General features: G+C 43.0%; 1 protein-coding gene across 1 annotated transcript in view; it reads right to left on the reverse strand.

The window, feature by feature from the left end:
• The window catches only part of LOC149875335 (uncharacterized), a 73,781-nt gene that overhangs the window by 35,750 nt on the left and 25,500 nt on the right, over positions 1-12,531 (reverse strand). The window contains exon 7 of the mRNA XM_090053986.1: positions 6,822-7,052. Coding sequence (XP_089910112.1) covers positions 6,822-7,052 — 231 coding nt within the window. The remainder of the gene's footprint in view (positions 1-6,821; positions 7,053-12,531) is intronic.

Below are 12,531 nucleotides of genomic sequence, written 5' to 3' on the forward strand. Positions count from 1 at the left end.
AGAAGACTGGGGTGATGAGTGGGGTGGGGTTATGACAGCAGCTTTCAAACACATGAAGGGCTATTACAGAGACCATGGAGATGGGTTTTTCTCTGTGGCTGTAGGGAACAGGACTAGGAGCAATGACCTCAAGATTCATCTGGGGAAATTTAGATTGGATATCAGGAGGAAGTTTCTAACTATGATGGTAGTCAAGCATTGAAACAGACAAGGAGAAATGGTGAAATCTCCATCCTTGGAAATTTTCAAGAGCAGGTTGGACAGACATGCTGTCGTCGGGGATGATCCTGCCTTGAGCAGAGGGCTGGACTAGACTGTAGTGATTACCAGGTTCAGTAAACACAGGCATATATGAATGCCTGTGCAACATACTTTAATTTGTGGAACAGTAGTAACATCTGAAGACCCCTAGTCTGCTTCTTACTACCTGAATCCTAACTACCTTCGCCCTGAGGACTCTCCCAAGTCCCAAGTCCCAACTCCCTCAGTCTGCTGTTAGGGAGTATCTATAAATTATAACACAGGTGACCTCAAGTCATGAGGTCCCTTCAATCCCTATACTTTTCTAGAATCCTAAATCTGACATATGCATTTATAGTCAGGTCTGTGGTACTTCAGAATTTGCAGGTATATGCTTAGTGCTACATGATATTTTACACTAGTTTTGACATTTTTCACTGATAGGAAAAATGATCTCCTACCTAAAACATCCTATCTTTTTTATGCCAGTAATAAAAAAAGAGATGGGCTCTCAGTCTCATCTCTGATAGCCCTGCTCTTTGATCCCAATTTCTGAAAAGCAGTCACTGGCTTCTCATAATCAAGAGGGTTTAATGGACTCCACAGCTCACTCTGGATCTGCAATTTTAGCTGTAGCATGCCTTTAAAAAAGAATCAGAGATGTCAAGGTTAGGAGGCACTCACCTCACCACACGGCAGTCAGGAATTTGGACAGGTCATCACCCAGAGTTCATAAGTACAACAGGGCAGCTCTGTTCCCTGGGCAGTGGCAGTGCACAGGGCAATGCCAGATGCTGCACTGCCAGCTGCAGAGGTGAGATCAACTGCCAGCTGCAGGGGTGGTTGTCTTTGCTTCCCTCCCACCCAAAGGCAATAACTAAAGCTGCTACCCCAGTTGTCACCCACCTTTGCAACCAGTTATGCTACTGGTTCATATTATATTCCCAGGGTTGTAAGACATTCTATGAGATTTTTCATGATCACAAATGCTTTGTTTTATGTCTTCTCAAAGGCTAAGGATACCAAATCCCATCACAATTTTTCCTCTGCACTTGAGTATCCTTGTCTGATGCTGTTGGTTACACCTTGAGCAAGTTAGCAAGGCCCTGCTCTTATGCTCTTTTTCTTAAAGGCAATGCTGTTTTGCAGGGACACTTTACCACCCACTTAATGGGATTGCTTTGCTGTGGAAATCATGGCTCAAGGGCTTGAAATCTCTATTACAATGCATTGGCTCAAATACAGCTAGATGAGTAATTGATTTAAGCCCCCATAGCAGGACAGTGGTCAGTCATTTTTTTAATCAGGCAAGTCAAGCTAGAACAGCTCTTTTACTTATGTAAAAACTCAGGCAGTTTGAACACATCACTGTTCGGGTTTCCTTCATCGACATGCCAATGACTCCAAATGTGCTTTAGCTGTAGGAAACCTCTGGCAAATGAAAGCTTCCACTGGCCAGCTGAAGTGTGGTAGGGTGGCTAAACTAATGTCCTCCTAAGAAGAAGCCAGGTGCTTCTGAAACACTTCTGGTTTCTTTAACAGTGGGAGAGGAGCCAAATCATGGGAACTGCAGGTAACTGGAGTGGCCACCTCACTCCTCATTATGATTCAGTTACAGCAGGAGATAAAGTGAGATGGTCCAAGCACTGAACCAAACATGTTTTTTCCCTTACATCTGTAGCATTTACTTATGTTATCACAGCAATATCATTAAGCTCTGGAAACATGCTCAGGAATCACTCTGCTACCATTTCTGATAGACAGTTGTCCAGCATTAAACTGAGTGCAGGATGTTTAAAGGGAATGGATCTGCTACCAGCAACACTTTCAGTCTGTGCATAGAGACAGCACAAAGAATGCAAGTCTCTGAGTCCAAGGTCAACCTGCTTTGAGCGCAGAGGTAGAGACAATGAGAACCAGAGACTGGGCTTCGGCAGGGAGAGCAGTTGCGTGCATCGTGAATATGAACTCTTTACAACAGGAGAGGAAAGAGGCACTTGTAGCTGGCCCCAAGGATATTAGGGTTCATGCCAGATTCTCTGAGTGGGCTTGGGTAATTTATTCCAGTTGACACCATATGTCTGGACTTCCAAAAAGCCTTTGACAAGGTCCTCCATCAGAGGCTCTTACTGAAGTTAGGCAGTCATGGGATTACAGGGAAGGTCCACTCATGGATTAGATATTGGTTTAAGGATAAAAACCAAAGAGTGTATATAAATGAGCAGTTTTCTGGGATGGAAAGCAATAAACAGTGGGGTCCCCCCAGGGATCTTTGTTGAGACCAGTACTGTTTAACATATTCAAAAATGATGTGGAAAAGAGGGTATGTACTGAGGTGGCCAGATTTGCAGATGACACAAAATTAGTCAAATTTTGAAGATCAAGGCAGACTGTGAGGAACTACACAAAGATCTTGCATTAAATAGCAGGTTAAATTCAAGGTAGATAAGTGTGTTGCACATGGGCCAAAATAAACAGTAAATAAGGATCATGGATGATAATTTTTCACCCCTACTTTGTCCACTTAGATTACAATCTCTTCAGAGAAGAGCACGGTTTTATACAGTGCCTACCACAGTTGTCTCAGCTGGAGTTTTCTGGCACAGTGAATAAAGAGTAATATACCCGTACCTAAATTAAATTATGAGGGTATGTCATATTTACTTTGTACAAAACACTAACTAAAAATAAATAGATAATAGGAATAACTAACCATAAACTCCCTCATATTGCAACAGAGGGTGGTGACAGATGTAAAGAAAGCAACATGTTGCATATTGTGCTTCACAGTTAAGACGCAAGGAATGAACAGGCGTTCATTTGTAGTGTTTTACTACTCAAAAAAGAAATCTTCGCAAAGGAGAGAGTGTGCAGACATTCCCCCTCTCTTCTGCTTCCTGCATCTTCCCCAGACCAGGTGTACCCCACTTTAGGGAGGGTACAGGAAGCCAGTCCTTTGTAGAAGTAAAGAGGCAGGGAAACACACAGGTGAGAGACTCCTGCACAGGTCCAATCTTCCACATTAAAAGAAGGAGATCTTTCTCCCAGACCTGGCATTTTTCCTACAGAAAAAATTACATGCTTCCATTTTTGCGTGAGTGTAGGATGTTTCCTGCTAGAAATGTAACGCCTGTCCATGCCCATAATTGTGCTCATATGAAAGCTCTTTATATCCGGAAAGTCAAAGGTACCACAACACATATAGCTCAATGAAAGCCTATGATATTGGTATTCAAACAGCGGACTACAGATTTGCAAAAGAATTTCTATCATTGCTGAAACTAATCACAGAGGATTCACAAAAGCTGGGGAATACAAATTGCAAAATAACCTTGCCAAAGGTAATTTTCTTGCAGAAGTAGCCTTGTCCGTGCTGCCTGTGTTTAGTGAACAGTGGGTTTATCCAATGCTTAATGGCTGCTTGAAATCTCAATACATGGGGTCAGATCCTGCAGGGACTGAGAACCATCAGCTCTCATGTTTCAATATGAGGATTTTTTGTTTGATGGAGAAAAGTTAAAGGGCATTTTCATCCTCACAAGGAGGTTTGATACCCACCCCACTTAGACTTAGTGTAATCAGGAGGAACTCCACTAAAGTCAGCAGTCTCTTGGGGTTGAGATAAGAATCAATCCCTCTCAGCCCAGTTTCCACTGCCTTTTCTGCTGTATAGTTATTTACACCTGTGCAAAATGAGAACAGAAACCTCCCAAAGCAATATTTTCATATGTATTAAGTAAATGCAAAAACAGTCTATAACGTCAACCAGGCTGCTCATCTAACGCAGTACCACACAGACCCCCCTCCACTCCAACAGTGGGGGATACAGTTGCATTTGTATGAGTACTTAGACTGGTACGGCTTACTCATGCGTAGGACGAGGAAGAAATGCTTACAGTGTAAGGCATCTTTTATCAATACAGCTGCATAGATACCAGTTTGTTCTGGTATAATTATATCAGTAAAACTCAAACCCCAGGTGATAGTCAGACCGGTACAAAAAGATATACTTAGACCAGGCCTTTGATCTCTTTACAATACACTGGCTGTGAGATGTGAGAGGCAGAATGGCGCTTTTTTTGTTCTATTTTTTTTCGTCCAAGAGAATTACTAGCATGCCATCAGGGGAACAGTTATTTCAGTTTTCCCAGTGGAAAACTAAAGGTATCCAGCCAGAGTTCAACTTCCCAAGCAAAATTTCCATTTTCTTTTTTTACAATCACAGTCTCCACTGAAAACATATTTGACTAGAACATTCTCAGCCTACTCTCATCTCCAGCAATTTCCAAACCTTTCATATTTGCAAGTAAATCTTGTCCCATTACAGTTAATGGCAGTGTTGCCACTGGCTTCAAAATGGCTAGATAATTCTGAACACTGCCAGAAATGTAGATGCACATCCAGATTGTTCCTGGATTATCAAAAGGACAGCCTTGTCCACAGTGTTTTTGTCCCATGCACTTCTTATTCTGTCAGCGGCTGGACATTGAAAAAGCAGCCAAGGAGAAAATATGGTGAGGAAAAAAATCCTTTAGGGAAACATTTTCAATCCTCAAAAAAGGTCTGATTCACATTCAATTCGAGTTTGGGATAAAGATTTGGAGGTTCCTTTATCCTTAGTAAAATAGGACGATATTTTTGTGAACGTTGCTTCATAAATTTCATAGACACTAGGGCTGGAAGGGACCTTGGAAGATCATCGAGTCCAGCCCCCTGCCCCAGGGGCAGGAAGTCAGCTAGGGTCAAAGGATCCCAGCATCCAAATGTTTCTTGAAAGTGTCCAGAGTAGGAATCTAATTTTTTGTAAGATATTGATGGAGACATTTGACCAGCTTTACCCATCTCTCATTCTGGCACACCTTGTGCATGCATGTTCTGCAGTTATCAAAAACTCATGCCTCTTAGTTATCAGCAGGACCGGTGGGAATTCTTCCATACCTTTTCCCTTGTTTAGCAGTGCAATATTCCTGATCATTGCTCTAACTAGCTGTGCACATTTCATCCTTCAATTTACAGGTAGGACGGTAAAAAAATCCACTTGCCTACCTGACAAATGTAATGGCAGAAGCAGTTTTTGCTTTTTATGAGAGGGAACTCTACACAGCACAGTAATTATCCTATTTAAGCAATGAAGCTTGAAGACATTCACCACCAGTTGTTTCAGTTAAAGACACTGCTAACTTCATTGATCCAATGGCATTAGCAGGGCCTTTAAATTAAAGAAAACACCAAAAACAGAGCTACAACTTTAATTAAAGCAATTTTGTTGTTGTAAGATCAGAATATACCTTTATGACTTGGAAAATGATCTCTTATTTCAGTTCTAAGTGAAACTCCAGCGATACTAGCTAAGATCCCTAAGTATCTGTTTCACAGTGACAGCTTAGGAGCTTGGAGAGCAATTTTGCAGTGAGATATAAATCTCAGAGATCAGGACGGCTAATTCTTAGCAGATTTTTTATGTCTATCTTAAATATGAACATTGGGGAATCACTGATAAGGACAGAAATTCAGAGCTACATTTTTTAAAGGGATGGACTACAGGCTCTTGCCTGGAGGTTCTTCCTGTGACAAGGCCATTTAACTACTGTAACTTCTTATACTGTCCTATTTCCATTTCCCTTAAAGGATGGGAGGCCACTCTTAATTGAAATTGAAATCTGAGATGAGAAATGATATTCAAATGAAAGTGCATCGTTGCATACTGAGCTCCTGTTTTGGATTACTTTTTGTAATCCAGAGGCTGTGCTAAGCAAAGATTTGTCTCTCTCTGTTTTTCTTTTCTATTCACTCTGGGCAATTTCCATGTCAAGTAGTTCTATACATATACATTTTCTGCCAGATTCTGATAACTGTACTCGATACAAAGAGCATCTGTTTTTTACAAATAGTTTTAGTGAAGCCAGTGGGACTGTCCATGCCAAAAGATGCTACAGTCAGTGGTGAGTAAAGAGATTAGAATCTGGCCCTTACTGAGGAAAAGTTTCTGAAAGTTTCCCAAACCTGCTGAAAATTGAAACCACAGACTTTTATTAAAGACTCTGCAAAAACAAGATTTTTTTATATATATTATGAAGTGATTGAGCTAGGCTCTCTGCTGCTTTGGGGCATTTAGTCAGCTAGCTTGCATAATTCAAATGCTTGGAAAGCCACAAATAATCCAAGCCCTTGCTCAGTCTGCAGAAAATAGTAAAGGAAAATACTTTGCTCCAGATAGTTCTGATACCATATGGCAAATTGCATTTTCTGCCAGTATGCAGCACATTTTAACTCCAAGGAATTTGTAATTATATTCAACTAATTAGCTCCATTTATTTTTTTACCAGGCTGTCCTTTCTGTTAAAAGGCAAGGAAATTCTCTCTCCACCCACCATGATTATCATTTTTATTATGTGTGTAATTGTTGTTAGAGGGAAAGGAATTTAAAAGCAAACTAATAAATATGCACAAAAAATGTATCAAATGAGGGGAGCATGCCAAGTCCACTTTTGTCTAAATTCTCTATCTCTGACAGATACAAATTTTTCAATTATCCCCCATGCTCTCCTTCAGGGTCATCAGAGGGCTAAATACATACTTACAAATATATCACCTGCTCGGAGAGTCTGAATGTGAATGAATTTTTTAGTGGCATCTGCACTTTCCTTCATTTCAGTGTTATCTTCCATGTCTGAAGTCAGAGCCTTTTGGGTGTAACTTGCTGTTGATCGCTGTTCAGGTGTTTTTTTCTCCCTCTGAAGCACTGGCAAGAGGTATTCTTCTTCAATAAAAGTGTCTGAGAACGGCTGAACCTTCTGACTCCCAGGTCCCCTCTGCTGAAATGAAACATAAAGTAATTCACTTGAGTTAATGGCTCTAGAATTGACCCTTGGAAAGGCATTGATGTTGCCATTTCAAGATGGGATATGGCAATATATCACTATTATGAAGCCCTGTGTGGACTGCTATGTACAAACTCTCCTGGTTTCATAAATGGAATTGTATCTCTGGAACAGCAAAGAGAGCTGTGCCACGTGGCATTTGTCCCTAAGTACAGTCTAGTACACAAGATTTGTTGATCACATAAATCCCTGTTTCCAGGATATAAAGCGAACTTTAAGGGAACCTAGAAGTGTTACATTTAGATCGCCCTAAACAAAGTTAGGGTACTCTAAATACCCTGGTATGCAGGTGTTCACGAGGCTTAGGTCACCAGAAAATGGGCACACCCAATTTAATGTTAGTTATCTCTCATCAGATGAGAACTAAGTTTAGATCGGCAAGGTCTAACTTGACCAAGGGAGGGTTAACTCAGCTTGTATGTGTTCATAACAGCTCTAGGACTAGGAAAGCCCAACCACTCTCCACAGCCCCAGAGCTATGCTGTTTTTACCCCCTTCACTCTGACCAGGCTATTTTTTTCCCATCCAACAACTCTCCCCCAGACTGAGCAGCCCTCTCTATGAACGCACCAGCCCCCAACCCCGACCCACCAGTCCCCCCAGGCCAGCCAGCTCCCTCCACAGACCCACACCCTTCCTCCCCCAACTTACTTGCCTTTGCCTGCCTGCTCTTCCTCCTGGCAAGCAGTGACCATGTGCACTCAGCTATCCTGATTAAGATTTAAACTAAGCTACCTGAACCTGACGTGGGGCCTGCAAACACTTGATACCCAAACCTTGGGCTGGCTGCCATCACTGGAAGGAATTTCATCCTTAGTGAGTTAAATATTAAAAATTATGTTCCCTGTTTGGTACAGCTGTGGCAGAAAATAATCATAAGCAAGTTTCCATCCCCTTGATCATGGCAGCAGCCAGTAGCAGGGCTATGAAAAGCTTTGGTCCCTGATTCAATTCGGTAGAGATTCAGCCCAATTCAGCGGTCAAATCTCAGAATCCAAATCGAATCAAAGGACCCTTTAATCTCTCCAAATTGAATCGAATTGGAACCCTCCATATCGATTCGGGGAGATTTGGAAAAATTCGACAATTCTGACATAGACACAGCTTTAAATGTTTCTTCTCCGTACTTCAAGGTACCAGGTGGCTCATCAACACTGTGATGTTGGGTCACATGGAGCATCCCACAGGAGTGTGTGGGTTCCTCAGCATGCTCAGCAGCGGACCCAGAAGTGGACCAGAAGCACTTCCGATCCACTTCTGGTTCTGGGTCCACCGGGGAGCGTGCTGGAGGGCCACGCCCCCGTGCCCCCCTGGTTCAATGACTGGTGGCTCCTGGGTTGGGGGGGACACCCGGGGTTTTCCTGTGGCTGACTGCCGAACCAAGCGGGTGCAGGGAGGGCCCCCAGGGCACGCCCCAGCAGACCCAGAAGTACTTCTGTTGCACTTCCAGGTTAGCCGCCAAGAATGTGGAGCCCTCCTGCACTCCTGAGGATGCTCCATCCTCCCCAGCATTGCAGCATTCATGAGCCACACCTGATACCTCGAGGTATGTAGAAATTGTTTTAAAAGCTGCGTCTATGTCCAAATCATTGAATCTCCAACTCAGCATCAAATCTTCAGATTTGGATTCGGCCAAATAGAATCAGGGACAGTGATCCGAATCAATGAATCAAAAGACAGTCCCCAGTTTGGGATGAATCTGAATCGAATAGGGCCCACTTCACACACCCTTACAGGGTACTACTTTTGCCACTGTCACAGTTGATCATGTCTTAATGGTCAATAGCAATGTAGGCAATGCTACTTCAGGTACTTCTGAAGTTGCAGAACAACTGAGAACAACTGCAGAGCAATTTTTAAACAGGGCTGTCAGACCAGTTTTTTGCCTGCACACCACAAGCAGTTAACTGATTGTCTGCAGCTCCCACCTGGGTGCCTCTTCCCCCATTGCTCCTGCTGTTGTTGTAGCTGGGATCTCTGGGCTCCTGCTCCCTCCCTGGAGGTAGGGGGGCACAGCCTGTGGGCCCCAGTGGGGTTGGGCAGCCAAAATTCCACCCAGTGGGGGAGTCCAGGGGACCCACAGCATGCCAGAGAGACCTGGGGGCTCGCAGCTCATGTGACATAAGGCCCATATGGCATACAGCCCTCAGCCACTCAAAAGTCAGACAACTCTACTTTCCAACATGTGTTTGCTTATTTGGGCTGCTTTCCTTTTGCTGCTCCCTATTTGCTGCTCCACTTGGCTCACATTGTTAAGAATGGCCTCTGATTTTGCATGATCGAGTGCCGAAAAAACCTGACACCAAAAATCAGAAGCCAGATTCTTTTTCCTTTGGGTCCTTGTTCACACCAGCAATCTCACTGAAGTAAGTGGGATGTCTAGTATTAAGAACTGGGAACTGTGTCCTCAGATCTTTTCTCTCTTTAGAAAGGCTGCCTATGATCCCTCTGAGAAAGGTCTGCAGGGAAAGATCTTGTGGTTAAAGCATAGGCTGGGTTGTGAAGCTTTAGTTCCTGGCTTTGTTTTCTTTGACAAATGATTTAATTTCTCTGTACCTCCAATCCCCACTTTCTGTTTATATATACTTCTCTGTATAACTGCAAGCTCCTGAAGGATGACTGCCTGAGTATTTGTATAGTGCCTCATCTCTTAGGTCCTCAATATTAATTTCTGTCACTAGACACTACTGTATTGTAAAAAAAAAAAAACTACTTTCAGTGCACCTTAATGATCTAATACCTGCTCGGCATATACTGAGCAAACTGGTTCCAGCGAGCAAGGAGGAGGAGAGCCCAGTATTCTGCCATGACTGATTGAACCATCAACCCCCTCCACTTGAATAAAACTCATTGAAACTAGTATGACAAAGTGCCACTAGAGGAAAAAAATAAATAAATAAGAATGAAATCTAGTGTCATAGTGTACAACTGGAAAAGCACAGCCTGATTTTTACACCTTCCAAATGGGTTTGCATATGTATTAATACCAATTTCAAGTGAATCATAAGAGTTCCTGTACTTGACTCTAATCATAATCTACCCTGCCATGAGCTGTGCTTTTGGCAGGAGTTTGTCACACAGCTTTGCCAGAAGAGAAGTGCTCTTTGGAGATAATAATATGTTTTGGATAATGGACACTGGATGTGATATGGTATGGTTACATAGCATGCTGGTTATCAAGAATGGGAATCTGCACATAGTTTGCTTAAACTACTGAGATAACTTCTTTGACTCATTAACATTTCCACAGACTGTGCTAAAACATAATCCCATTAAGGTGGGCAGAAAAACTCCCACTGGCTTTTATGGCTTCTCTCCATCTTTCTTTTTCACTCTCCTTCGCTCTTTCCCAGTTTTGCTCATATCCCCTTTTACCCCACACTCTGGAAATGGGAGCTGAGAGCAACAGACTCTTTTATTTTTGCCCTGTTCCTCCTGTTAACAGGCTGTACAGATGGCTTCTCCCAAGCAAAGTAGAGGAAGCCTGAGTGACCAGACATCTGACATGAACAGACAGAGGTAGTTAGCCAGGTTAGTCTAAAGTCAGAAAGAAGGCATGAAAGAGGTACTCCTTGTAGGCTAACTGAATGAGAGATGCATAAACTTTCATGAGCAACAGCTCACTTCATCAGAGGCTGTGAAAGGACATGCAGAGAGCAGGCTATCAAGCAGGAGCGATTTAAATACAAAAGACAGGGAAACTGGGAATGCTGGGCATAAGGAAAGAGAGAGGACAGTACTGAGAAAGATAGAAAGGTTTAAAGAGAACAACAAAGCAATAAAGCCACAGTGACATGAGGCTTGTAAGAGCTAGTCCGGGTGCTGAGATAAAAATTCATAGTCCTTGTTGAGAACATACATCACACTACTCCTTTGGGGATGATTTCTTGCTTTGCAATTTCATGTTCAAGTCAGTTTTTAAAATGCTCTTGTTCTTAAAACCCTGAGGTCAACAATGGTGTATCCTGAGAGGTAAAAGTGTTCTACCACAGACCTTTGTGTGTTGCTGGACTTGGCATCAGATGGGTGTTTGTTCACTCTGTCATATGGGGATCGCTCCAGCTGTCCAAAGTACGTAGCAGAGGAGCACTATAAGCAAGTGATGGCATACATGACATTGGTAAAGAATCAAGTAAATGAACCCTGGATGTTATAACTAGTGTTAATTGGTCTAATGACGACATGACCTGTATTGATAAGGGGACACAGCAGGCGTCTGGATCTGCTGCAAGACCTAGTGCCTCAGTAAAAATAGGAGTTAAGTAGTCTGTTGCTGGAGAAACACATTTTGAGGTTGGGGATGCTGTCTATAAGCCAGGACATGTTTGTCCCTAGGAGTGAGTATTATTTCTAGGTAAGTTAAGGTTGCAAAAAACAATTATTCGGAGTTTCTTCTGCAGGTTACTCTCCTGCCACACCTTGATGGGAGTTTATTGAGAAAGAAAAAAGCACACAGGCAACTCTGTGATGTTGTTGTTCTTGGAAAAACACGTCTTCACCCACTTAATGACACTGTGACCCTGAGGTCTGCTCACCCTGGGAGAGATACAATGATTCACAGCTGCTGCGGGTGTGCTCTGCCCACAGCACTGCCCTTACAAATTACAAACAAAAAACCCTGGAAAGAAGAGAAAAAGAGAAACTTCTCCACACTGTCTCTATCCACAACTCGTGTCTAGAGCAATTAGCTTTGTACCAACAGTCTACTTATCAAATTCTGCAGCTTATAACAATGTCAAAAGTTCTCCCGTTATCTTTGCTGGGGTTAACCAACCATCAGTTTCAGTAGGCGTCTCTGCTCCTTCAGCTCTCATGAAATGCCGAGCTCTGTCACTGTGTACCTCCGCACAAAGATTATCACCGTCACAAAATCACCACGGCTCAGGATTCTCCTTCCAGGATATTGGCACTGCTCACTCACCCCCCTTTTATCTTCATCATTTCTGGTAGGTAAATTATATCAGAGTCTCTTGTCTTTCAGGTGTGACGGACACTGTCAGCATCAGTTGATGACGTCAGCTTTTCTCCCCATTTCTTTGCCCTTGGGGTAAGTTTCTTTCCTCACTGTACTCAAGTAATAGGGAGCAAAGTCTCCCTGTTACAGTCCCCCATACCTTAAGTGGGTCATCATTTTCCAGGAGGGCTGGGAGGTCCTTAATCATGTGTCCAATGTCTTCAAGCTAGAGGTTGTAAGTCGAACCAGAGGGATTCTGTTGAACTGGTTGCAGGGTTAGTATTGTAGCAAGTCAGAGTGAGGCATGAGTCTTGGCTCTATGAATTCGAGTGGCTATGGTTTGGGATCGTGTTGCAAGTGTAGGAATTCCTGTTCCAGATCCTTAAGGTATGCACCCCAGGCAGTGGGATCAGAACAGATACAGGGGTAATGCAGAGCGTGGCTGTAGATCTACTG

Source organism: Crocodylus siamensis, chromosome 1, assembly GCF_052110815.1.
Source record: "Crocodylus siamensis isolate JL-2025a chromosome 1, ASM5211081v1, whole genome shotgun sequence".
NCBI lineage: Eukaryota > Metazoa > Chordata > Crocodylia > Crocodylidae > Crocodylus > Crocodylus siamensis.